Genomic DNA, 27521 nt, shown 5'->3' with positions numbered 1-27521 from the left:
CTTGTGACTCAGCCTCTTTAACTCTTTAGAAAACGTAGTTTTTTTCAAATAATTTCTGCACGTTTTTGTACAGTTTATTACTTATTATTGCTTGACTAACTGTTAGCTGATTTGACAGCTTGCGGGCTTTCGGGCTCTTATAGGAAAACGATCCCGCGTTTTCGCAGGCTCTTATGGGAAAACGATAAGAGCCCGCTTATAGCGGACTCTTATACGAAAACGAGGTTCTTCGTAAATGCAAATTCGGGGGATAATTTTTTCGGTCTGAAAATATCTAAAGGCCCTAACAAGTCGAATTCTGCTTCGAATGAGTTCTCATTCACCCGGATCAGTTGCCAACTGTGGCCTGTAGGCGTGGATAACAAAAAAAAAGAGAAATGAACTTTAAGTGGCTATATTTGGTTTTTTGAAGACAGGGAAGGAGTGATCGGATTGAGCTGAAATTTCGAGGATAAGCTCCTAAGCTCCTGGGCCCTAGGAAAGCTTAACCTCTAAATTTCAGCCCGATCGGACAACGTTAAAGGGGGGCTGTGGTGGGAGGGTCGAAACTTCCGGGCCAGTTTACCCCATGAAGATAAAGTCAGAAGATGATAAAATTTTGCAAGTTTCTTAGTTTGAGCTCGGGCTAAAAAATGCAATCATTAGTATCTTTCTGCAGCCTCTCGGATCGGAAAACATCCAATATTGGGGTGAGTCGCCTCTTTATAAAGGCACAAGTGTGCCTACTTGATACTCCTAATGTGACTATTTCTACAAAAAATTCTCCTACCTTAGCTAATTACTGAATGGTTACTCCTAAAAAGGTCATTCCTACTATGACTACACCGACCATGACCAACCCTGTTCCGACCACTTTAGCCATGACTACAATGAAATCTATTGTACAATTTTGGTCCCTATCCATCACTTTTGTGATACAGACTTACCAAAAATATTTATCTATTGTAAAGCATCTCCCTTTAAGAAGACCATGAACTTAAGACTAGCGTAAAACTCGGTAGGTTTGACACTCATTAATTTTGTTCGTTTTACGTATATTATTTCTGAGGGTAAAATATTGGTCCGGAAATTCTGCTTGTGAGAATTGTTTCTACAATAAAACCTTAATTTATGCCGTTTGAGAAAAGAAACTATTTGGGCACAAGAAAAGCACTCCTTTCAAACCTTTGCCCCCCGGATAAATTGCTGCTCAATTGCCCTCAGTGGACAAAATTTTGCTGTTTCCCTCCCCTTCACCCAGAATAAGTTTTATGGGTGTCCATGCACCTCATAAAATGTCCTTACACTATTCATAAAATCTGATATTTTCTCCGCAAATTCCTTGTGCAATATGGTCAAAAACCTTAATCCATATCCAAGGCCGATTTCCTCCATCGTTGGTTTTATGGAGTTGATTAAATCAATAAGTGAACCGTACGTTTCGGTTCTAAAAATAAACTAGTTGAAGCACCCCTTTGTGTACATTTATTTACACACTAGATTATCAAAAATCGAAAGAACTTTCAAAAATGCCGCTTATACTGTTGATTGTTGGCTAACCGTTGTTCTTAGAAATTCATTTCAAATCATTCGCTAATATTTTCCTCGATCTAAGATTTACGTCAGAAGTTTCTGGTTCCAAATAATGCTGGATAAGACCCTTCTAAATATTTGAATTTAATCTCAAAGCATGCATTTAAGAGTGAATTTCCAATGCTCAATTACTGTTTAGTCATCAGGATTTTGCGGCATCTGATCGGATCTTAGTTTATTTGAAGGGGGAGGTAAGAAGCATTTGTGAAGCTGTGGTTAATTTCAGAAATGTTCATTGAATACGGAAATGAAGAGATTGCACTTGAGATGCTAATTTCGAAAGTAGTTACAACATGCCCCAGGCGAAAATTCATGTTTAGAATCTATAATGACATGCCAAAGGATGCCTGTTTTCTGGGAGAATAAAGTGAAATGAAGAGAAGATCTTCTCATCGAATGTAGGAGAAAAGAATTCTGAATCAATCGAATCTGTGTGAATATCGATATTGGTTTACAACTTGTTATTAATTCAAGATCGAAGTCAAGAAATATGGAAGGAAATCAAATAATTCTCCTTTTATCGCAAAAAAAATGTAAATAAAATGTTCAAGATAGAGAATATGGTGGATAATCTTGACATCGTGTCACATTTTGTGGTCACTTACGTTGAACCTTGAAGTCCAAGCCAAGACTAAGGCAGGTCTACTATTAACGAAGGGTTAAGGGCTAAAGCTAAAAAGGGTTAAAGTGACCCCTTTCTCACCCCTCGCTCTTTACGCCAAAGGCTGACTTTTTGTCCCGATACCTTACGAACGATTCCGGAAAACACAAGAGCCGTGAATTTGAATAAGAAGTATATTTAAAGAACTTTAACCTCCCGAGACTGGGCCTCCTCGCCTATGGCCACTCCCTTACAGATTTTCTATGCATAGGATCTAGACAAGGTTTAAGTATTTAATGTGTCCTTCGTGTTTGAAATGCCACCTGCAATTTATTTCAGAAAGCTTCTGTGACTTTTGTATATGTATTTTTTTTTCCTGTGTATTTGGTAACTCAGAAACGCTTATATTTGAAGATGAAAACCCAAGTTAAGAAAAGAGAAAAAATGAAAGTGGTACGAATAAGCATTAAGAAAAATCAAGTGCGATCTCTCGACTGTAGACTTTGCATTGACATTTTTACCAGCATTTAGTTTCAACATATGGCTCTGGGGGACCGGGAGCCATGAAAATCTCCATGTCCTTGCCATAGATATTCGTTTGCAATAGATTAATAAAGCTTACAAAAGTACTTAAACGACCAATCTTGATAATATTAAAACAAAAGAAAATGCAACAAACTCCAAAGCCCATCAGTTTTAGTTTCCTCAATTACTCGATTAAAAACGAGTGTCCACAGATGAGGACATGGAGGTTTTCGAAGCTCCGCTAGAGCCAAATGTTAAAACTAAATGCTAGTAAAGTTGTGAATGTAAAGTCTACAGTTGAAGAATTACACGTCATTTTTCTTATTGCTTATTCTTAGTACTTTCATCTTTTTCTCTTTTCTTGCCTTGTTTTTGTCATCTTCAAGTTTAAGCGTATTTGAGTTAACAAAATAGGGACTACATTGCAAATGGCATTTCAGCCACGGAAAACACGTTAAACACTCAAAACCTGTCGAGATGGCAGATCTCGACACAGATTAAGACTTTAGCATAAAAAGCGAGGCACGGGGAAGGGGCAGCTCCCCTCACATTACGAATAATTTTATTCGTTTTAAGTTTTAATGTTACTTCTTACTTTCAGTTGAAAAAACTTGCTTTTTTTTAATTTAATCACCCAAAGGGTACAGTCTTCACATTTCATAACATTTGCCCTGTGTCTCTTACGGTTTTGACTGAGACATGCTATCTATAGTTGCGTCTCTCAACGAAACGATTGATGAAGTCTGCCAATCAATTACACTCGCATGTCTCCTATAGACTACAATTTTGCAAAACACCAAAAAAATAATTGCAGGAAAACCGGGGATTGTTAAATTCAGTTCTTTTATTCTAGTGTCAAATAACTACTAAACACGGCCTATTTTTGCCAATTTTTTGCCACCTTGTCAATTTATTTTACCAATCGAGTCATATCAATACTTCTAACATGCTATAGCACAAATTTCTGCATTTCATACATTCCACCATGAAGAATTCTCCAAATCAAACAGTTCGTGGTAACGAACTATAAGTATAAGGAGCGACCCGGCTCAATAGTAACCGAAACTCTAAAAGACGGAATTTTGATACCAATAGATACATCAGAAGAATTAGATTTTTATGCTGATTTCAAATATATAAATTTCATCAAATATCTTACCTATCAAAAGCTACGAGCCTGAGAAAATTTGCCATATTTTTGAAAAAAGGGGGAAACAACCCCTAAAAGTCACAGAACTTTAATGAAAATCATACCATCAGATTCAGTGTATCAGAGAACCCTACTATAGAGGTTTCAAGCTCCTATCTTCAAAAATGTAGAATTTTGTATTTTTTGCCAGAAGAAAGATCACGGATGCGTGTTTATTTGGGTTTTTTTTCCCAGGGGTCATCGTATTGATCTAGTGCTCCTAGGATATTCTGAGAGGTCTCATTCGAACGAAAATTAAAAGCTCTAGTGCCCTTTTTAAGTGACCAAAAAAATTGGAGGGCAACTTAGCCCCCTCCCACGCTCATTCTTTCCCGAAGTCGCCCAATCAAAATTTTGAGATTGCCGTTTTGTTCAGCATAGTCAAAAATCTAATTAATATGTCTTTGAGGATGACTTAATCTCCCACTGTTCCCGGGGGAAGGGCTGCAAGTTATAAACTTTGACCATTGTTTACATATAGTATTGGTTATTGGGATACAGGCGTTTTCAGGAGGAATTTTTTTCTTGTGGGGGTCGGGGTCAGAGTCGGGGTTTGGGGGGAGGATCTTTCTATGGAGGATATTTCCTTGGGGGAAGGGACATTTCTATGAAGCGGGCGCCAGATTTACCAGCATTATTTAAAAAACGATCAGAAATTAAATAAAAAACACAAGTTTTTTTTCAACCCAAAGTAAGAAGCAACATTAAAACTTAAAACGAACCGAAATTATTACGTATATGAGGGGGTTCACCCCCTAGTCAATACCTCGCTCTTTACGCTAAAGATTTTTTTAGTACTTTCAAAGAGCTATCTATTCTAATTAAACGGCCTTTGTGATTCAGGGGTTCGTGATTCGGACAAAATTCGAACTTTAGCGTAAAGAGCGAGGTATTGACTAGGGAGCGAACTCCCTAATATACCGTACGTAATAAAAACATACGAATATAGAAATTCGTTACGTAAGTTAATTCGTAAGTTACGTCAGAACAGAATTTCGAGAAAGTCAATTAGAAAATTAGAAAAATTAATATGCGAATTTCGTTTTAAATATTCATGTACGGTGAGCCAAAATCAAAGCTGCATTAATTCAGAAACGTTCAGAAATTAAATTAAAAAAACAAGTCTTTCTAACTTGAAAGTAAAGAGCGACATTAAAACTTAAAACGAACAGGAATTATTCTGTATATGAAAGGGGCTGTCCCTCCTCAACGCCTCGCTCTTTACGCTAAGGTTGGACTCTGTTTTACAGCTTTATTTTTTAAAACAATAAAACTTTACCGTAAAGAGCGAGGCGTTGAGGAGGGGACAGCCCCTTTCATATACGGAATAATTTCTGTTCGTTTTAAGTTTTAATGTCGCTCCTTACTTTCAGTTAAAAAAACTTTTTTTTTTTTAGTTAATCACAAAAATATCCATTTGTTGGTTGCCTTACTGCACCAGCCAACCTGAACATTCCAAACGTCATTGCCTACGCCACCATATCTATGTATCTGAAAATAATCATAGGAAGGCAAATTTCGACAAGTTAATTAGCCCCCTGTCAATTACCAGTAAAGTAAACTTGAAATTATTGTCACCACCGTCAATAATTGCCTAGAAATCCATCGACATCGCCTACTTGTTATTCAACTGATTAATCCAGAACTTTGAGAAACCAAACGAGGTTGTTATTGAATATTGGAGATAATAATTGGAAAGGATTAAACATGCTTTTCGCATAAGCAGAGACAAATGTTTACATAGGTTGTTCCAAGCCTGTACTATTTCACAGGCTCTCTATTTATTCTACTGATATTGGTAATATTAATTTCTTAGATTTATTCCTTCACAAGGAAAATGCTCAAATGTTTCCAGCGTCGTGAAATGACTAATCAATGGATTCTATTCACTGAAATGCTGATAGGTCTTGTTTCTCTTTTCTTATAACAAAAAGCATAAGTGAACCTACTTAAGATAAATAATGAAATTTGAATAAATGAAAGAGGTGATTATTTCAAGAAGAAAACGAAGGTAAAATTAATACTGAAGTGGGGATATTACACTTTTTCGAAACCAGATCCATTGGAAGCAGTGGCGGCATTACAGATGCGTGGGACATGAGGTCACGGTCATAATGTAGCAGGAGCAATAATAATGTAGCTCCCAGCGGGGACAGTAACAATGTGATTCCTAGGGTCCAGCGGGAACGTCGTTGAATGCGACGCAGAAGATTTCCCTACAAACTAATTCCGTCTTTTCACCTCCGTCAAACCAGTCGTTTCGCTTGTTGTAAAAAATTCGTAAGTTTCATATAAGGATCCAATATCCGACATCGAATAGAAACAACAAGAAGAGACAACTAGTTACCCTCTACAGTTACGGGTTAAAGAGACTGGAAACCCTATAAGAACAAATAGAAGTAGAAGAAGATACGAATGTGACGAAATTGACAGAGAAACGAGGGCTTTTAGTAAAAGCCTTTCTTTCTGTCGTGTTCAACCTTTTACATGATATATATTGATTTAAACCAAGGGTAGGGTATGTTTATCCAATCCAGATTTTTTTCACTCAGAAAGATATTCCTGCTTGTTACATTGATTTATTTATGGAAGAATTGGGCGAGTTTTCAGAAACGCAATTTACAACTTCCAATCACAAAATTGGCCCATTTAATAACCATTTAGATTTAACCAGCAACTCCAAGCATTTTTTAATTGTTCTCTTGTTTATTTTAACAGTTTTTTCTGTCTAAACGATATTTAAGCCCTAGTACGTAATCCAAATCAAGCTCAACTTGTCCTGTATTTAAAAGGGGAAATAAGGACATACGGCCTCCCAAACTGAGGAAATACCTGGACGGTCTATGCTCAAAATTTTAGAATGTGACTGGATGAAGTTGTTATGACATCTTAATAATTGGAATGATTGAAACATAGAGTAAAGGGAAGACAATTTTAAACAGAAATGGGAGCAGCAAAACTTAACTCCAACGATCCCTATATTAAATATGATTAATATGATGAATATGATTATAAATATTATAATTTTGTTGGGTGCTGTTTGTAGGTTCGGTGGTTTTCGGGTCCGGTAAGTTGAGCCCTAATTATGATTTTTTTTTTTTTTTTTTTTTGGTTTATTGATTTATAAGGAGGGTTTTCGGTACTCCTTCGATATACCCACTCTTTTATATATTATTTGAAAAAACTACGTTTTCTAAAGAGTTAAAGAGGCTGAGTCACAAGTTCGAACCTTAAAACGCACAGGGATTAGGAGGTGCAGTTGGGGGGCTGCCGCCCCCCGAACCCCCGCTTCCGTATATGAAAGGGGCTGTGCCCTCCTCAACACCTCACTCTTTAAGCTAAAGTTTGACTTTCTCACAACTCTTTTTTTTAAACAATAAAAACTTTAGCTTAAAGAGCGCGGTGTTGAGGAGGGCACAGCCCCTTTCATATACGGAAGCAGGGGTTTGGGGGACGGCAGCCCCCAAACTGCACCTCCTAATCCCTGTACGTTTTAAGGTTCGAACTTCTGACTCAGCCTCTTTAACTCTTTAGAAAACGTAGTTTTTTACAAATAATTTCTGCACGTTTTTGTACAGTTTATAACTTATTATTGCTTGACTAACTGTTAGCTGATCTTTTGAGGAGTTAAAGATGGGTGGCTTCCGCCTTCCAAACCCCCCGCTTTTGAAGATTCTTGTGTTAAGGCTTTTAATTCCTGAATACTCAAATCAAATGCACAGTAAGATTTTTATCAGCCGCCCCAGGCTCCATGTTATCAAAGCAGTGGAGACTTACCAGTAACCTGAAGGCCGACTGTGATATTCTTTTGGAAACGCCTGTTGAGCCGAAGGATTTAATAAATTAGATTTAAAAAAGAAACTGAGTTTCTTTTTTAAACTTTAAATTCAATATATAAAACAATTTCTCTGACGGAGAATCGAACTCTGATCTTCCGCCTGTCCGTCAGGAATAGCGACCACTGTACCACAGAGACATTACATTATTTTTATTCTGTGCGATGTATTTTTGACGCAAGAAAATCCCCACAAAACTTGATATTTGGTTTTTGGAAAACAGGGAAGGAGTGATCAGATTGAGCTGAAACTTTAATGATAAGCTCCCAGGCCCCAGGAAAGCTTATCCTCTAGATTTCAGCCCAATCAGACAATGTTAAAGGGCGGATGTGGTGGGAAAAATTAACATTGGTTCTTCTAGGACAACGAGGTTTTTCATAGATGTAAATTCGGGGGATAATTTTTTCGATCTGAAAATATCAAAAGGCCCTAACAGGTCGAATTCCGCTTCGAATGAGTCCTCATTCACCCGGATCCGTTGCCAACTGTGGCCTGTAGACGTGGCTGATAAAAAAAAGAGAAATGAACTTTAAGTGGCTATATTTGGTTTTTGAAAAACAGGGAAGGAGTGATCGGATTGAGCTGAAATTTCGAGGATAAGCTCCCGGGCCCTAGGAAAGCTTAACCTCTAAATTTCAGCCCAATCAGACAACGTTAAAGGGGGCTGTGGTCGGAGGATCGAAACTTTCGGCCCACTTTTACCCATGAAGATACAGTCGGAGGGGGGTGAAATTTTGCAAGTTTCTTAGTTGGAGCTTGGGCTACAAAATGCGATCACCGCTGTCTCTCTTCGACCGCTAGGACCGGAAATCGCTTAACATTGTGGTGGGTCGCCTCTTTATAGAGGCACAAGTGTGCCTCCTTGATCTCAAACTAAACACGCGATGAAAAACCCGTTTTTACGGGATGATTCAAGACACTGCTATAGAGAAATACAATGTATAGCGTGGTTTTAATTGCGTATACGATATTTAAAGTGTTTTTTTTGGGCTTTGGGGGGGGGAATGTACCTAGGTTACGTATTTAATATATACCATGCTTTTGCAAACAACCCCCCCCTCCTAATGTGCAAATATGTAGCCCAAATTTGTTTATAAACTATTATATAGTCATCCTATTTTATTTTATTTCATTAGCATTAACCAAACTAGCAGTATATAAAAGAGTAGGCATATCGAACGAGTACCGGGTTTTCTTCCGCACAAGCTTGCTTCAGGGAATAGATGATGCATACTTTATTTTTTAAATAAACCCAGTGTTACTTATAACACACAATTAAAACAACTTATAAGATCATTCAAAAACACGATTTGAAACTTGGGTTAGAAAGGTGTAAATTTTTTCACATATTGCCCTAAATGGAATCTCGTATTGCTTCAACCAAGAGCGTTAAAGAGTACATATGTCAATAAAAGTCAAAATGTCACTAAAATTCTTGATCCTGAGTTGCGCGGTTTTATGCAGGTATTTCTGAATTTCTTAGAAGTGAAAAAGGGTTGTGTCAAAATAATTGAAAGAATAAGTATTAAAATTGGAAATAAAAACATTCTTTAATTTTAAAGCGTATTGTTATGTGAGATGATGTAAAGACCGATTCCATATTTGAGTGAAATGGGGGCATTAGTTATTAAAGTGGGAGAAAGTTCCTTTCAAATTCTGAAGTGAAAGGAAAAATTATTTTCGTTGAATATTTGTAAATCTGGTGCTACTGCGGAAGGGATCCTACGACCCTTTGACGGAAGGACAACCTACAAACGGCTTGGAAGATGGGATATTACTACTACTACTAAGAACTCACCGCAGCACCAAGCCGCCTGAGGCCAACACAGCTACGCACGCTCCTCATCCGTCCCAATTTATTCAAAGCCTCTCTCTACACCCTCTAAGGATGTTCCGATTTCCTTTAAGTCTTTCTGTAAGACATCCTCCCACACCAAACGAGGACGACCTGCTTTCCGTTTAGCCCTAGACGGTTGGCCGAAAAGGACAATCTTCGGCAATCTGTTATCCTTCATCCCCACAACGTGCCCTAGCCATCTCAGGCTTTCTTTCATTATAACCCTATAAAGCGGTATTGAGCCAAATTTTTCGTACAGCCTACTGTTTGAAATACGGTCAATCAGCCGGGTACCCAGAACAATCTGCAAGCAATTTCTTTGGAAAACATCTAGCAAATCTTCATCCACTTTTTGCAGCACCCATGCTTCAGAGCCATTTTTGACCATTGTCGTCACTGTAGCTTCTAATATTCTAATCTTGGGTTGCCGACTTATCTTCCTATTTTTCCAAACTTTTTTTAACTGTGAAAAAACACCCTGAGCCTTGGCTTTTCTACTTTTAATATCTTCACTGCTCCCATCATCATTACTAACAATACTACCAAGGTAAGTGAAGCTGCCCACCTGATCAATCTTTTCATTACCCAACGTCACCTTTTCATCTTCACTTATTCCTAGCCTTAGTGACTTAGTCTTCCTAACATTAATTTTCAAACCTATTCTAGCACCTTGAACTCGCAAAACCTCTAAAAATTCATTCATTTTGCTCACACTTGCACCCGCAATATCTTGATACTAACCTAAACTCTAAAAAGTAGAATTTTTATACAAATAGATAGACTACATAAAATGAACTGGCCTTTATGACGATTCCAAATACACAAGATTTATTAAGTTTAGTGTTGTCTATCAAAAGCTACAAGCCTGAGAGAATGTGCCTGATTATAGAAAAAGCGGAGGAAGGGAAAATACCCCAAAAAGTCAAGGAATCTTAATAAAAACTGGACCATAAGATTCAGCGTATCAGAGAACCCCGCCGTAGAGGTTTCAAACTGTCATCTTCAAAAATGTGGATTTTTTTTTTTTTTTTTTGCCACAAGATCAGGGATGCTTGTTTGTTTGTCTCAGTGATGATCTTATGTAACCAATGGTCCCAGAGTATCGGGAAAAGGCTCATTCGAACGAAAATTACAATTTTAGTGCCCTTTTGAAGTGACCAAAATGATTGGACATCATTTTGGGATTTCAAAAACCATCATAAAGGCCGTAACAGACATTCTGAAGACTATAACGGTTGAAGACTTCCAGCGCTGCTACAAAGAGTGAGAAAAAAGTCTCCATCGGTGTGTAGCTGCTCAACAAAAATGTTTTTAAGAAAAAAATCAGTCTTTACTTTTCTATCGTACCTCGTATATGACCCAAAATCTTTAACGAATTTCCAAACTTTATAAAAAACATATAAGCTTTTATTGACTCTTTCAGGCGTAGCTAAATTAAAAATTACTTTAACATAAGTGTCTGCAGGTACTTTGTTGACACTATAGCATCAAAAGATTGTCCTCCCTTTCTTCACTTCTACTTTATTACAAGTCAAGCGTCTTAGATCATACTGTTGTGTTTACTGAGCTAACTAATAACACAGTTTCTTCAAGCTCTGTGTATTGTAATGCACTAGTTTGTATAGTGTATTGCAATAAAGTTGTCTATCCTAATGCTACTTTATTTTGAGTCACAGAGATTATTCCACAGGGCCAAATCTATTGACTTACCGAAAAAATTATTGTTTTGAAATAAGTTCGATTAGCCCTCTGAAACCTTGAAGCCTTTAGGTTACAGCCCGCAATAGCCTATTGGGTAATAAGGTCAAGCCTTCCACGGACAGACCAAGAGAGAGAGAGAGAGAGAGAGAGAGAGAGAGAGAGAGAGAGAGAGAGAGAGAGAGAGAGAGAGAGAGAGAGAAAGAGAGAAAGAGAGACAGATGAGGGGGGTCTCCCTGACTCTCGCTGTAGGCACCCAAGGTATTGTTATAATTCTCGTCTGTTATATGCGTTAACTGCAGATATAACTGGTAATTATGAAGTGAGCAAGGAATTAATCTGAAAATAACTAAGACTAGCATTATATTAGTTTTCCTCTGACGCCATGAATCCGAAAAAAAAGAAGAAAAATTACAGAATCACAGTTTGGAGCACAAATAGTAGTTTAAATTATTATTCACATTATCTTAGTTTAAAGCTACGAGTTATCATCCGATGTAAAGACCTTTTCCCCAACCACTCAATCGCTTCTCTATTCACATCTTATAGGACATCGTTATTGAAATCCTTTGTCCTGTTTTTCGTGCTACCCCAAATCCCAAACTCTCTCAAGCGAATAAAAAATCGAACAACAACGTCTGCTGAATTTAGTGATGAACCTCCTCAATGATTACAGAAGCCCCTTAAGTGACATAGACCAATGCTTCACAATTGCATCAACTATTGCCCATCAGAAGAGCTCATGGGCGCCCATATGGGGGGGGGGGGGTTCCCGCCCCCCCCTGGCTGAATGATGCTGCCTTATTTTTATATTTTTGTTCTGAGATTTCTGTTATATAGCATTAAAAGTGCCAATTAGATGAGGTTTGCCCCCCCCCCTGGAATTCAGCTTATGGGCGCCCATGGAAGAGCAGTCGTAGCTCATACCTGGCAGAGCTAAGCATATGGGATCTACCCGTCATAATCCTTCTAGTCAGGAACGCTCACAACAGGGGAATTTTCTTTTTGGCCTTAGTATCTGAAAATAGGACATAAAAAGCGAAATGTAAAACATAAAAATGAGAAAGATCAAGGCCGTATTCAAGGGGGGGGGGGGGTTAACCCCCCAAAAAAGTTTGCTCGGCCCGTAAAAGCGCAATAAAATTGCACAGAAACCCAGTTAGAATGCGTTTTTAATGTTTTTTTCTGAATCCCCCCCCCCCACCCCCGAACAAAAATCCTAGATACGGCCTTGGAAAAGATGCTAGCAGCATATCGTCAGACGACGGTGCCCTGAAATCTGATAAAAAAAGGAAATAAATAAGGCAAGCTTTAATCGGTTCCGCTATTGTCAAACTCTGAAAGGTGTTCTATTGTAATCCTTGCCTTCTTCTGCAAGGAAACCAATAGCAAGTATATTAACTGTGAAGTTTATAGGAACATTGTAACAATATGCAATTCATAAGAGAATATTGCGTATTCAGAAGTCTGGTGATTGCACAGAGAAGCGTTCGTCAATGCAAAACTTTTTGAAGCTATTATTTTTTCTTTCCTCTACAGGATTATTGTTGTTTTGGACTGGTAACCCTAGATGGTAGATCGAAAAAAACAAACTGTTTATATATGAATTTAAAAGCTCAGATAAGAGGGAGCCCTATTCATGAAATGTCGCGGTCTTTGTGTACATACATCTATTGAAAAATAGGTAAAATTTTCACTTTAAGGGAGAAATTAGTTATAATACTGATTTTATTGCTGATTAATATGCGTAAAAAAGAGAAAAATTAATGTGAATATTCTTAAATACGTCAATATAAATACCTTCTGAGACCACGTTGCATATACATGACGTTCGACAAAACAAGAAAAAAGAAAAAATAATTAAGAAACCAAAACGAGGGTGATTTTCTTAATTCCCTCATTCCCCCCCCCCCTCATTTTATTTGTTTTTTCCAAACATCTATTGTACTCCATTTTTGACGAGTATGACTCTGCGTAGAAATACTTTCTGAAAAAAAAAAAAAAAAAAAAAAAAAAACGAGAATCGTTTTGGTATTATAATATAAGAGACTGCTGAGGATTTTGAGTTTCGCGAATGGATTTGGATGACAAACTGTATATGAAAAATCAATTTGCCGAATTTGGTCATAATTAACGTTGCATGTACGCGATAAAAGTGCATACAGTGCCGTGCATTCATCTTTTGTCTTTGGAAAAATCAATGCCAAAAAAAAAAAAAAAAAAACTTAGAGTCCTAATAAAAAGCCCTAGACAATATCTAGAGAAACAAAAAATAACCCTAGATTTACATATTAAAGGAAAACACATTTTTTAAACAAATCATTTATTATTCCACGGATCAGTTCGGATACACACATCATTTCTGCAAAATATCTCTAAATCAGAGTAGATTACATTATAACCTAATTTTTATAATTATCCTGTTTTCCTAAAATGTTATAACTGTTAATTCCAAATCAAACAAATGACAATAAAATTAAAACATTATCTCAAAAATATTATCTGCTCTTAATTAACAGTTGTAAAAATATTTCTCTTTCTATAAAAACGCAATTTCAAGCATCTCAAATCTTATTCCAAAGAGACTTATTCCAACAAAATGCCAGATTATCACCATGAAAAGATGGAATTAACACTATAACAACTTCTACAGCAAGAGGCTATATATTCAAAAAGAGAAAATAAATAAAAAAAAAATCACAGCTTTTGTTTAAGAATGTATAGCCTCTTTTCCATATCTGGTAATCAAACATTGCAATATGTAAATTAGCAAATGAACAAAACATATGTTTAAAGATCTTAAGCAATCCACTCGATCATTAAAAAAGTCGAAAAAGAATTGTTTAAATTTACATTATTTAATATTGCCAAAACAAAGATAGATTGAATTTGTTTACCAGATACGTATTTGTACAATAGCTAATAACTACACATCAGTCTCAATTAATAACCTGCAAAATTACTAATTAAACCTTTATAAACATTGGTTTATAATATATGCGCCTAATGGGGGAGGGGAGTAAGGTGGTGTATCAATGAAGCTAAGCAATTTATAACACATCAAAAGAGCCCAATTGCTTTTTCCATCGCTAGTACAGTACTAGTTAACATATATTTCTTTTAAACACAGGGTACAAAAGTATGCTTTTTTTTCTTCTTTTTTTACAAACAATTCTTGTATAAAAACTTTCCTCCCTATTTGTTTAGCACATGAAAACATCCATACAACTATAACCATTTTACCAGAAAAAAAAACATTTGTCTACACATTTCTTAAAAAAAAACTTCTTTGTAATTAAACACTACATTTGTGTGTCCGTGTTTTTCACCGTGACCATACTCTTGATGAAAATGATGAATAACTAAAATCGTCACTGAGCCTGGAAAAAAGAAGGTGTTAATAGAAATTCAACTCTTTTCTATTTTAAAATATAGGAAAAAACATAAATAGTAAATTCTTATGGAGGTTACTAAACTCTAAGAGTGTCTCCTACCTTATAAGGAAACTCCCAATTAATCTAGAGGAAACAAGGGCTAGATAAAAGTAACCAAAATAGTACACTCAATAATGAATGTATAAAATTAATTTAAAATTTGAAATAATAAAACAGAAGAAGAAAAAAGGTCCACAAGAATTTGAATTCTAAATAGTGACTACCATGTTGCCATAATGATCCTAATGAGTTTATCAAGAAGTGTAAGAGGAACCCCATTCCCCACAACTCTCTAGCCCAGGAGAAAACAGTAAATTTTTTAGATCTATCAATACATTAGTTTGAAAGTCTCTACAAAATCACACTACGGGTCAATCTATACAAACAGAAATCAAAGGTATCTTTAGTTTAGGTAAAACTAAAGATACCTAATAAGCCTGAAAAAAAAAAAATCGAACGTAATAAAGGTCAGAAAAGTCTGTTTTTCTTGCTAAAAAAAAATGCCAAATTTTGCAAATAGCAAAAACAGTTGCTTATTTCTTTTTCGTTTATGTCTTGTTTATTTCAGCAAGGAAGAAGAAGAAAAAAACACTGAACCAGCCCATGTTTGCAGGAGCCCATGTTAGTCGATTAAGACTCAAGAAAACACTCTTGGGAAATCTCGCCAAATTTTAAGATTCATGAATACATGGACATTGAAGAAGAAGAAATAATATATTAAGAGAGAAAAAAAGAACGAAATATACAAAAATGGCTAGTCATTAAGGTCTAAGAAACATGTGCGGCTAAAATACGCAATAATTTTATTTATAAAACAATCAAGAGACAAAAAAAAAAGAAAGAAAAACTTTATTTCAAAAGATGTTAATTTTTCTCAACCCTAAATTTCAAGATTACTCCAGACAACCCACTGTTCCTCCTAAGAAATTCGAGGAAACGGGAAAATTTGGGGATAGTGGACATACTGACGACAAGTAAACCCTTTGATTTTGGATAAAAAGAACAATTTACAACACCATTTGACAAATTTAGACAACTATAGTACATGAAATATTTCCTTATCATTCATCATCATTAGTTAATTTAAATGAATAGACAAGAATGGACATTTAAATCAGAGAAAAGCTATTCAATACAATAATGACCTGAAGAATGTTTGGAATTTTTATGAGCATTCTTTCTTTTCATTAACGAGCCAAAAGCGAAATTTATGTCAGGAGACAATAAGAACAGTCTAAAAACTGGGCTGGAGGCCTTAGCTTTATTTCGAACAAAACAAGAAACAAAATTTTTACGTTTTGTACAACTATGAAACTATAAAAAAATACCACGGCTAGACGCTAGTTTTGGCAATAAAAGTAGGTGCATTTTTTACCTTATTTATGGACCTTTTGATAAAAATTCGACCTAGTCCACTTTTAAATTTTTTCGCACTTTCAGCGCTAATACCGCTTGATTGGTTTTAACTTCATAATGACAAGCTTATGCTTAAAAAACAAGGATTAGTACAAAAAAACAGAAAAACACTCCTTTGCTAAAGAAAAAAATTCTCTCTTTATAATTTGATGTGATCAAGGCTTATATTTACCTACAGTTTAAATATTAAACAGTAGCGAATTTTTTGAAAATTTGCTTTAGAAATGGGGCACATCACAGCGCGCGAAAAGGGAAGTTACCAATGCGTTAGAACAACAGGGCTCCCACAATCCCATCGCAATGGGCTAAAAATTTGTCATTGCACGTGAGCGAAGGCGGAGTCATGAAGAAAGGTGTGCGACTGATGTGTCCCAAAAATCTTTAATGGAGAGTAGAGAAATTTTCGCTACTGTTTAATATTTATACTATGATATTACCTAAGAAACATTCAATTTTGCAACAGGCCTCCAGCTGCAATTTGTATGAAAAATATGAGATACTTTTATGACTGGAATTATTAGTTTCAAATTTATCCACTCACCGAGGCAGAATTACAATATCACTTAGAAATTTTTTTTTGAAGTATGATCTAAAGTCGTTTAAAATCTAGAAAATTTTCCCCTAACTTCGAATGTCGTGTTTTCAGCGTGTTTTTAATAATAAAAGAGAGTAAAGCAATGCCCAATTCGATAGATGTATAAAGCAGGATCTAAGATACTGAATGATATCAAAATTGTCGTCTTACGGTGAAACATTAAAACCTTAGAATAACGATAATAACATGCCAAAAACTTGCAGAGAAAATATAAACCTTAAAAACCTAAATTAACTGATAAAAAGTCCATTCTAACGCACTTAAGAGTATTATGTATGCTTATACATATAAGCAAACTCCCAGAAACGTCTAAACATTTCCCCCAGTCGATGATTAGTAAAAAATATGCAAAACCAAACCGAATCTTATTTTTGAATTTTCTCCATTACTGGTTTTATATGTTTGATCAAAATGGCCTATGAATGGTTCACATTCGTACAAAACAAAACATTTCTACAAAGTCTTCTCAAACGAATGTTATCAGCAATAAATTTTAGAAAATAGAGTTTTAGAAATAACTATAAATTTAAGAAAATTTCGAAATAAAACATTATTTTGAAATTTCTATACTATTCACCTTACGGACTTGATCGAACTGGCCTATAAATGGTTCAAATTTCTAAAAAGGGAAAAATATGCTTATTTGCCTAAATAGACAAAAACTTTTGTATCTTGGTAAAATATTTTTACTATTTGAAATGCTACCAGACTGCCACTGAGAATTTATCAATACCTTATTAAAATTCATTTGCAAAACTCACCAAGGTTTGAAAAATAATCTCAAAATATTTAATAATAATGTATATACTTAATATAATTTTTGAGGGCACTATTTACTATATATATTTTTCCCAAGATTCCAAGCTCAGACCAGAAATTTCAATGTTTAAGACAAATCCCAAGGATTGGCAACACTGAAAGAAAAACAAAAAAACATCATCATTCCTTTGACAGAATGATTTTTGTAGGATCTTCCCATAGTGTAGTTTTTATCTTACTCTTAAATATTTTCCTCTTGTTCTTTCTTTTTTTTTTCAAAATATATGGATTCCTCCAAATAAAAATTAACTTTTATCTTCCTTTGACCAACCTCATTTGCCACCTAATTTACCACCGTTAACATGAAGGCTACGTGATAATACTAATATGGTATTATATATTGCGTAACATTGAAAGTGGAGTTACTGTCTCTTTCTAAGTAATAAATTGACTTTTATGTCAAATTGTAACTTACAAGATTCCTTCATTTTTCACAAGAAATCGACTTCGACAAATACTTAGATCAATCAATAATCTTTTTTTTCTTTCTTTTGCAAAAAAAAAAACAGAGGCGAGTTTGGAATTAACAGCAAGGAGCTCATTAATAGCTGAAAAGAGGTTTATTGCCAAAAAAGGCCAACAATTCAAAATAACAAATTAATCATTCTTTCTTAACCAGTAAATAATGTTTTTAAACTAAAACTTGCTTTACATGTTAGGTGAAAATTAAATCAATATAAAAACTTTCTTTATGTTGAGCTGCAATTTAAAAATTATTTCGTACAGTGACAAACTATTGACATAAAAACCAACTTGGCTAAATAGACTTTAATACCGTTTAAGGGCTATGAACAACGTTAGTAGACAGAGTTTAGCTGGGATTGTCAAATACAATGCCCCCTAATGTAATGTCATTGTCTCTAACACCAGCTACTATGGCTTCAATCAAAGCGTTCCTCATTGCTTCCCATTGGTGGACTCCGAACATGGGGGGAGGGAGCATCAGGCCACGAGCTATCCCCTCAGGAGAATTTCGCTACATGATTCTATAAAACACAAAATATAAAATTTGCTAAGGCGGTAAGCTGTGATCTATCTTAGATAAAACACCAAGTAATTTATTATTACCTGGAACTGTTGTAGGGAGTAAAACACAAAATATCAAATTTGCTAAGGCGGTAAGCTGTGATCTATCTTAGATAAAACACTAAGTAATTTATTATTACCTGGAACTGTTGTAGGGAGTATGCCATTACATTACCAGGTTGCGTTCCCTGAGCTTGGTTAGCGATTTGCTGACCACTTTGCTGGCCTTGTGGACTAACTCCTTGCCATCCACCAGCGATGGGCATACTAAAATAAGTAATAAATAAATACAAAATTTATTTTCTGCGTGTACACAAGCTGGGTTTATCCTTGAAGATAGTTGAATGAAAAATAAGACACCTTTAGCCCAATGTATGTCCAATAGCCCTATGGATTATTGTAAAATGGAATCTCCAGCCTAGACTTAATCAAATTCTTACTAGAATCCCAATTCAAATAAAATGAAACGTGAGTGAGAAATTGGCGAAAAAATAAGCTAAAAACCTATGGCACTAAACAGCTTAAGAAAGTGCAGCTTCCCTTTGACGGTGGGGTTGTCTTTGGGAATCAACACATTGCAGTTTGAATTTTACGGACGAAAACGTTTGTCAAATTTAACCAATTAGTTCTGCTTGTTTTCACGGTTCAATGTTGCAACACTGACGAAAGTGTGGTATTGCCCAAAACTTCATAATTTTGAAACAACCATTGAAAAAATCTTAGACATTCGCGCTTTTTTAGGTACGAATAGAAGTAGGATGGGTTCAAGAGGCATTTTTTGGTACTTATTTAGATGTATTTAAGAAGTACAATATCTAAAATCATGGAACATATAGATCATAACTTACATATATTAAAAATAAAATATTAGACATTCAACAATTAGAGAGTATGAGGACACGTGACAGTTGCAAAAAGGAAAATGACAATAGACCAATATAAACCAACAATATATAATGAAGAATGTTAACCAATAATACAACCAAAAATATCAACCGAACCAATATAAACAGAAAGAAATTGTTAAGGAACAAGGCATTAGAGAAACGGTACCTTTAATAAAGGTTAGTTTTAAAGACAGAAATTTTTTTAGAAACCGAATGAAAGCCTTTGTCTATCCTTTGAATCATTGATCCCTAATTGATCACCAATAGAATTTTCTCTCTCTTACAACAAGGGGATCAATAGACCCATGGGCGTAGGCAGCATCTTGTGTAGGGGGGGGGGGGGCAGCCGCTTCTGTGAAGGAGGGGGGAGGGATCTTACTAATACTTCCTGAGGTCCTTTGAATATAGGTCTTTAGAAACTAGTCATTCTATATTTCCCTAAAACTCGGCCTTTAACATTTTCCATGTTCTACTTTTCCTACAACAGTATAACATAAGAGACCCACTATCCTACTTCCAATTTCCAGAAAACATAAACACCACAAAAGCAATTTGACACAAATCACATTATGGCTAGATTACAGCTTCTTCTAAGAATTCAACTCAAAAGTTTACAGTTGGGCAAAATTAAATATTAATATTGGTAAAGGGGAGACTGGCCCACGTCTAGCCAAAGCAAACAGTTTCAATACAAAAACTTATGGGGCTTCTGGTGGATTATAAACGCTCTGACAGATTGCAGTGTATTTTTTTTAAAAAATCTGACCTTAATTAATACTTTTACCAAAAATTTCAGATTGGATCAGGTTTTATGGTGATTAACTCTGGAATTTTGTTCAATTTTGTCTGAAAGCCTACGCCTAATTACGAATACTAGAAAACTCACATTGTATTCTCCTATTAAAAACTCACATTGTATTCTCCTATTATTTGCCTGTTTTTGGCAGCTTCCGAGACGTGCCATCTTCACCAGTTTCCTGTTAGTGTTTTTTCATCCTGTGGGATAGTGACCTCCCATGTTCGGCTTCAATACCCAGGTTAAATTTGGCTTTCCGTACCAAGGTGTTCAAAAGTGGGCTACGCTTGTAAGAGCTGTGTAAACAGCATATTTAAAGGTTGAAGGCAAGCTTAATACCCAAAACTGTATTATTTCTGGCGTTGTTTAATCCTGTCAGAACAGTAGTTGAACTGAAGTTCTTTTTTTTTCTGTTAAATTTTATTCAAGATAAAATCATTAAAAGTAAAACAGAAGAGAAAAGAAAGAAAAGTGGCTGCGATTCAGAAGAAAATTAAATAGCAGTTTTTTCTGTCTTATTCTTTAAGAAGTCAATGGGATTCACTGGAAGTACCATGGGTGTCCCTAGAGGAACGCTGCAAGACTACATAAAAAAAAAGTTGGGAAGCTGAATATCCCTCTAAAAAGTCTGGACCTGAATTTCCTTACACCCTGTTACAACCCATGATCAATATTTACTGAGGAACAAGCAAAAAGACTAAAAACTTACTTGAAAACAATAGCTTATATGCTTTTGACTCTATTCCCCTAGAAGTGTGTATATTTGCCTACATTTATGCCATTATTAAGAGCATAAAAATACCAGATAACGGAACTGCAAAGGTAGTGGAAACAGTGGAGGAATTACAGGTAAAGATTGGTACCGTGGTTTTATGGATTGACTTAAAACTCTATCAGTAAGAACGCCAATAAGTACAAGCCTATGACGGACAACTGCTTTCAACTGTCACAGTGTAGGAGCTTTCTTTAACAACCTGGATTGAGGCCTATATAAACACATGTTCAGACCACAAGACATTGGAAGTTTTGACGAATCAGGTCTGAAAAAATCCACAAGCCTGGTAAAATCATTGCAAAGCGAGGCCAGAAGTAAGTAGGGAAGGTCATGTCAGCAGAAAGAGGTAAGTTGACCACGATTTGTGCTAGTGTTAATGTGTTGGGAACACAGTCCCTCCTCTACTTATTTCCCCACAAAAACAGTGTCCGGAAATTTTACTCAGGGGAGCATTACCAGGAACCATCATGATCAGCTCAGAAAATACTTCTGGCTGGATGACTGCCTCTCATTCTTTGCTTTACTTGCAGCATTTTATCAAGCAACTCAAACCCAAAAAATCAACAGGAAAAAAATATGAAAAACTCAGAAGTACTCACTGACACCCCTATGAAAGAATGCATTACTGCTAGGATAAAAGCTGTATCTGCCAAAAAACCTTAGTCCTGGAACAGAAGAAAGTCAAACTAGCGAAAAGACTAAAAATCAAAATGTGTGTCTCTGGCAACAAGAGGTTCAGTTAGAGTGACGATTCTGAGATAGATGATCCTGCATTCAACAGCTTTTTAGACCCTAGTATAAACATTGAAGACGAGCCTCCTATCAGCAACTACTAACTCGACTCTGAGATGGTCAAGGTTGGTGATAATATTCTGATTGAGCTGAAGAGCAATAAAGGGAGTTCTGTTCACAATGTTATCATTATCAAAAGTAGCAACTGAAGAACTTGACGTCCACTTTTGGAAAATAATTGAAGCAAGAGACTTTGTGCTTACTTACGTGATGAATTGTATCTTAAAGACAGAAGTTGAAATAAAACTGCCACCGCTGAAAGCTAGAACAACAATATTAGTAGATCAGCTAACGTTTGGTGTTGATCAGTCAATGTATAATTTGAAATTAATACTCTTCATTTTTTTTAAACCTTAATGAAATTCATTTTGTAAATCTTTATGCTGACCATATTCTTTCTTAATTTTATAGCCGAAAAACAAGCTTTAATGTTCCCCTGGTCTCTTTTCTTTTTCTTTTGTCCAGTGGCCAAACTTAAGGCAGAGACGACCGAACCAGTGCCGGGATGGCCCAGGTTTGGTACTCTTGACCACTTTGATAGAGAGGCATCCAGGTGGAAAAATGTCGGAGTATTTCTAATTGTCTTTTTCAAGGATGGTATTTAATGAGTTACTTTTGCTTTGACATGCTCAGCAACTTCTTATCGCTCAACTGAATCAACTCATAGAGAATTAAACAAATCAAAATCAGCCAATCGTGGGTCAGTCTCCTATCTATATATCGGACCAAAAATCAATATTGAAGATCGAAACGTAAATGTTGATATCGCAAACGATATTTGGAAATTTCTGTTTATTTCCAGCTTTTTTAACCATCTACCAGGTAACATCCAGCAAAAAATTCCAACATACGAAAAGTTCTCGTTAATATCTATCGTAAATTTGAAGTTCCCTACGCCCATGAATAGACCGCAAGAACTTGTTTGAAAAAAAAACAAAAAAAAAAAAAAAAAAAAAAAACGCTTTTCTATACAGACATGCATACAGACATTCGATACAGGCAATTAGCTTACTTTTAAAGTTTTTTTTTAAAATATTAAGATAAAAACATCATTGGAAGAAACCAATCAGCAAAAACAGTAAAATAGAAAAAAGTAGATTAATCTTTTTAAGTATAATATTAATCTTCGTCACCTTATTTAAACAATTCATGGAGTTTAATGGCTAGAGACATGCCAGGAAAAGTTTGGCAACAAATTAAATTTCTCGAACAAAGGTAGACGTGCACACAGGCACTGTCACCCCTAAAGTTCGTATCTGACATTTTCACGATTTAAAGACAATTATCAAAAGCCGTTCGCTAACTTCGTCTCAAAGGATGAGCAGGATAGTATAGGTCATGAGAATTAAATTGTGACTGAATATATATGATGATCTTCCCTTGGAGAACGACTTATTTCAAACAGGAATTATTTTCGAAGTTTAGGAAAATGCCAGAAACGGCCTACAGGCATGAAATCGACGATACACAATTTTTAGCGTTTTCAGAAATTGCGGAAAATTATCTATTAGATCAGTTTCATTTTCAGGTCAAGCTTGGTTCATTAAAGATTTGGACACGGTTTTAAGGGTTCAAATATATATTCAAAAACAGAAACTAGTACATTGCTGACAAAAACAAAACGAGATTCAGCCTCTCAATGACGAAATGATTAATCCTAATTGTGAAGAATCCGAATTGAAGATGCATAGTTGGAATATCAACTTGGATTCAGGGTTATTCAAGATGCTGACTTGAACCCCAGGAATTTTAGTATTTTTGACTCTAGACAGCAACTCCTGAAATTCTAGGTACCTAGCTCGGACTCCTGCTATTTATTTATATGGGGTTTATTTGTACCAAAAACATATATCAATAACAATACCCAGAGGTTATAGTAGTTACTTGAATTTCATTCTTAATTCTTTTAGCCGGGTAACTACGATTCATGGTTTTAAATAGTGACGCTAATAGCCATTAGAAAAATATCGGTATTCTTTCATTCATCATCGCAAGAATCTCAGTTAAATGGCCCTAAATAAAAATTCGTCAATACTGATTAAATTGTATCCCAAATAGATATATTGAAAAAACCTGATTAAGGTATTGTAAAAAAAAAGAGTAAAAGTGCTTCGGTTCTAGTGACGAGGAAAAAAGTTCGCTTCTTCTTTTTTTTTGTCAATATTCTGTTTGTAGGTGTTGAGACGCGTTAAAATCAGAATGTAGACCAAGTCCTCCCCCCCCCCAAAAAAAAACTGCCAGGGCGTCTGAACAATTGAATAATTACTGAGCTATTTAAAAACAGAATTGGAGCCATGGGCATACCCAGGATTTTTTCTTTGGGGGGGGGGAGGGAGGAGTACAAAAAACTTCATCAAACATCAAAATTTGTTTATTTGCATTTTTATAACTTTTTTACAAGCTGGACACAAATTTTAGGGAGTTTCCAACCCGGCGGCCCCCTCCCCCTCGGACACAGGCTTGGTTGGAGCTTTGGATAACAACTTGCAGATTAAAGTCAGATCAGAATCAAGAACTAGACCACCGAATATAACTTAACCGAAAATGCAGTAGACACTGTAAATGTAGAAGAAAATGCAGTAGACACTCTAAATGCTTACCTGGGAGTGACAGCACAAACCTACTTGGAGCTTTCGAACTAAAACAATTTTTCCAAAACTACGTCAGAAATGCGTTTTGAAAACAGGGCTGTGTTTTACGAAGAAGATAGATACTTTTTGAGCCCGTTTATTTATTAATTTAATTTCAATTTACGATTCGAATCAATTGCAATAATCATTCTTTCGTTTTTTTTCATATTTTACCCTCCAGACTTGGTACCCTCATGAATTAGCACCCCAAATGACAAAAATATTTTATACATTGAATCGGAAAAAGATTTGTCAGGAGCTACTAAAATATACTCAGAGCCACAAATAAATACATAAACGATTTGTTCCGCTAATTAAGTGATACATTATCATCAAACCTAGTATATATCTTCGTTGTCAAATACTTATTCTATAGTTTAAACCTACTTGGCATTGAAGTTACTCAATTGAGGCATATCATTAAGGAGATACCACTAATCCCAAAGTCCAAATGCTTAACAACATTTTCTACTGCTATTTTTATCCTTTTTTCAAGAATGGCAAAGTTTAATGGTATTTACTCAATAAAATTATACAGTTTAGTTGTCTGCAATAATAAGTTCTATGATCATACCAGGATAAAGCTTGGGTACAAATCGAAGAGATAGTTTTTGAATAACATTTAGTCCATAGAGTATTACCTTGGTTGGTATCCGAACTGGCCATAGGCAGCATAACCTTGCATACCCTGAAGGAATTGTGACTGCATTTGGGGATACGCAGCACCAGTTGCACCTGGGTACCAGTATCCCATGTTTTGCTGACCATAGCCGTAGGGGTACTGCCCCGCAGTAGCAGTTGCAGTAGAAGAGACTGTGCTGGTTGGCAAAGCCTGAAAACATTGACTATTAAAACTTCATTTTAATCACAAGAGAGAGAGAGAGAGAGAGAGAGAGAGAGAGAGAGAGAGAGAGAGAGAGAGAGAGAGAGAGAGAGAGAGAGAGAGAGAGAGAGAGAGAGAGAGAGAGGAGAGAGGAGAGAGAGAGAGAGGAGAGAGGAGAGAGGAGAGAGGAGAGAGGAGAGAGGAGAGAGGAGAGAAAGGAGAGAGAGGAGAGAGAGAGAGAGAGAGAGAGAGAGAGAGAGGAGAAAGAGAGGAAAAAAAAAAAAAAAAAATGTTAATACTTTCAATATCGTAAACTGACTAATGGACCAAACGATTAAAACAAATGTAAAACATATTATATCTATTAATCAGCTTTAAATAGGGCTACATTGCCAATTATGTTCGTGGTGACAACAACATGACAACACTGACGACTTATCACCAATTCTTCAACGTCAAATGACCTGCTATTTAGCGACGTTTTCTAAGGTTTATGAGAGACAATTCGAAAATTGGAAGAATAAATATCATATACACATAGGAACGAAATAGAAAACGGATTGAACAATTTTAACCATCCTATTTTACAGCCCACACAGCTACTTAACATAAATGAAGTCGCTTTGAAAAATAAGTAGAGACAACACTCAAATATTTAATCAGGCATAAAAACCTTGCATTTAGGAGACTATAAAAATTGCAATAGCCAATGCAAATTACTCCTTTTCTTCCAAGCCGTCATAAATACGATTAGAGAGAAAATAGGACGGAGTGAAATACGTAAAGCATCATTCTTTACAAGCTACCAGCTAGGCTACTCAACATTAATGAAGTTTCCTTCAAAGTAAGTGTAAAAAAAATCTTCTCGGAAGCCACACTAAAATATTTCATCTGATACAAAAGATTTTTTTCAGGATATAATTAAAAGTAGCAACAGACAATGCAAATAACTCCTTTTGTGTACAGCCGTCGGACAAATCCACTCATAAACTTTTTTATATATCCCATGGACTAAGATCACCGAAACTGTACTTAATTTCCCGACAACTTGACTTTTCTTTCTTTTCAAGGCCTTCCTGTTTTAACTAGTTCTTTCCCCAGGATAAGGACAAAACATATTTTTAGAGCAAGTCGGGGAAAAATTAAATGGAATCAAATAACACAAAAACCTTTAGTATTTTTATAAAGTAATTAAGCTAATGTAACATATCAAACATTCAGAAGCCAAATTGAAAGTCCAACAAACAATTAAGAAGCAAATTTAAAAGAAAGATACTCCGTAAAAAAAAAATTAAAATACCGATGATTTTTTTTTAATTCTGCTTCTTTTTTAGCACACAAAAACCTGAAATATATAAAGCGTTCAAAAGATAAAATATTATATGTTGTCTTTTGGTTAATTCAATACTTATTTTTCGGGAATATCCTTAAGGTAGAAAACAGGTTTGAGTCAGATCAGATGCTTTGACGCTAAACTTCCAAACAATGTAAAACGTGGACTCTCATCGATACGGCTTCTAAGATTTGGAAATATAGTTTTCTGGTCATATTCGATATTAGTCACTAATAGCTTATCTCATTTCCTGGTCTCTCTACACAAGCCCCAGTTTCTCACCATAAGAAAAGCCCGCAGTTTTACAAATTGGCAACTTCCCAAGAATGTTCAGCTCATATTGCCTTTGTTGGAAACCACCACTGCCAACCATGTGTGGTGATTTCTGCACATTTCTTTTTCTTGTGATTATTTGTAACTAAAGACTTATGGTTTGTTTTGCTGTCCACAGAAATGGAGTCCAAGAGTCTTGAATCAGTTTTAATTAAATTTGATGTTACTGTAAACACTTGTCCCGTTCTTTTAACTTTGTTTCTATATATGTTCTCAATTTTCATTTATTGCATTTTGACGGTATCAGACGTAAAATTACGGGATAAGTTTTTGTTTCTCACAAGTTCAATGTTTCCTCAAAATTAGGCTATTTTGTAAAATACATGAGTAGTACAAGTTCAATAAACAAAAGCGAGGTCATCCCACGGGACAGAGAGTCTAGTTCAATAAACGTCCAGGAATGAAAACGTTGTGACTTTAGACCTGTGCGAAATAAATTGTCACACTAAGCACATTGGCAAATATAAAGCAACTCCTACCCTCTGTTTCTTACCAGATCACAAGTAGAGTATATCTGAAACTAGCAATCATTTGTTATATACTGAATTCCTATGGAATTCAGTTATATATTCCTATGGAATTCAGTTATTATCATGTTATATAC

General features: G+C 35.6%; 1 protein-coding gene across 4 annotated transcripts in view; it reads right to left on the bottom strand.

Moving 5' to 3' along the window:
- Nucleotides 1-13564: 13564 nt before the first annotated feature.
- Nucleotides 13565-27521, bottom strand: part of LOC148953014 (cytotoxic granule associated RNA binding protein TIA1-like) — a 316849-nt gene continuing 302892 nt past the window's right edge. For all 4 annotated transcript variants that reach the window (XM_089088228.1, XM_089088229.1, XM_089088230.1 and 1 more), the window contains 3 exons: nucleotides 25070-25260; nucleotides 18689-18815; nucleotides 13565-14638 (listed from right to left, as the gene is read on the bottom strand). In XM_089088228.1, coding sequence (XP_088944354.1) covers nucleotides 14630-14638; nucleotides 18689-18815; nucleotides 25070-25260 — 327 coding nt within the window. In that variant the 3' untranslated portion in view covers nucleotides 13565-14629. The remainder of the gene's footprint in view (nucleotides 14639-18688; nucleotides 18816-25069; nucleotides 25261-27521) is intronic.

Source organism: Artemia sp. Qi Xiang Cuo, chromosome 4 (assembly GCF_049724085.1).
Source record: "Artemia sp. Qi Xiang Cuo chromosome 4, ASM4972408v1, whole genome shotgun sequence".
NCBI lineage: Eukaryota > Metazoa > Arthropoda > Branchiopoda > Anostraca > Artemiidae > Artemia > Artemia sp. Qi Xiang Cuo.
This window is presented reverse-complemented; position numbering and strand designations above follow the sequence as displayed.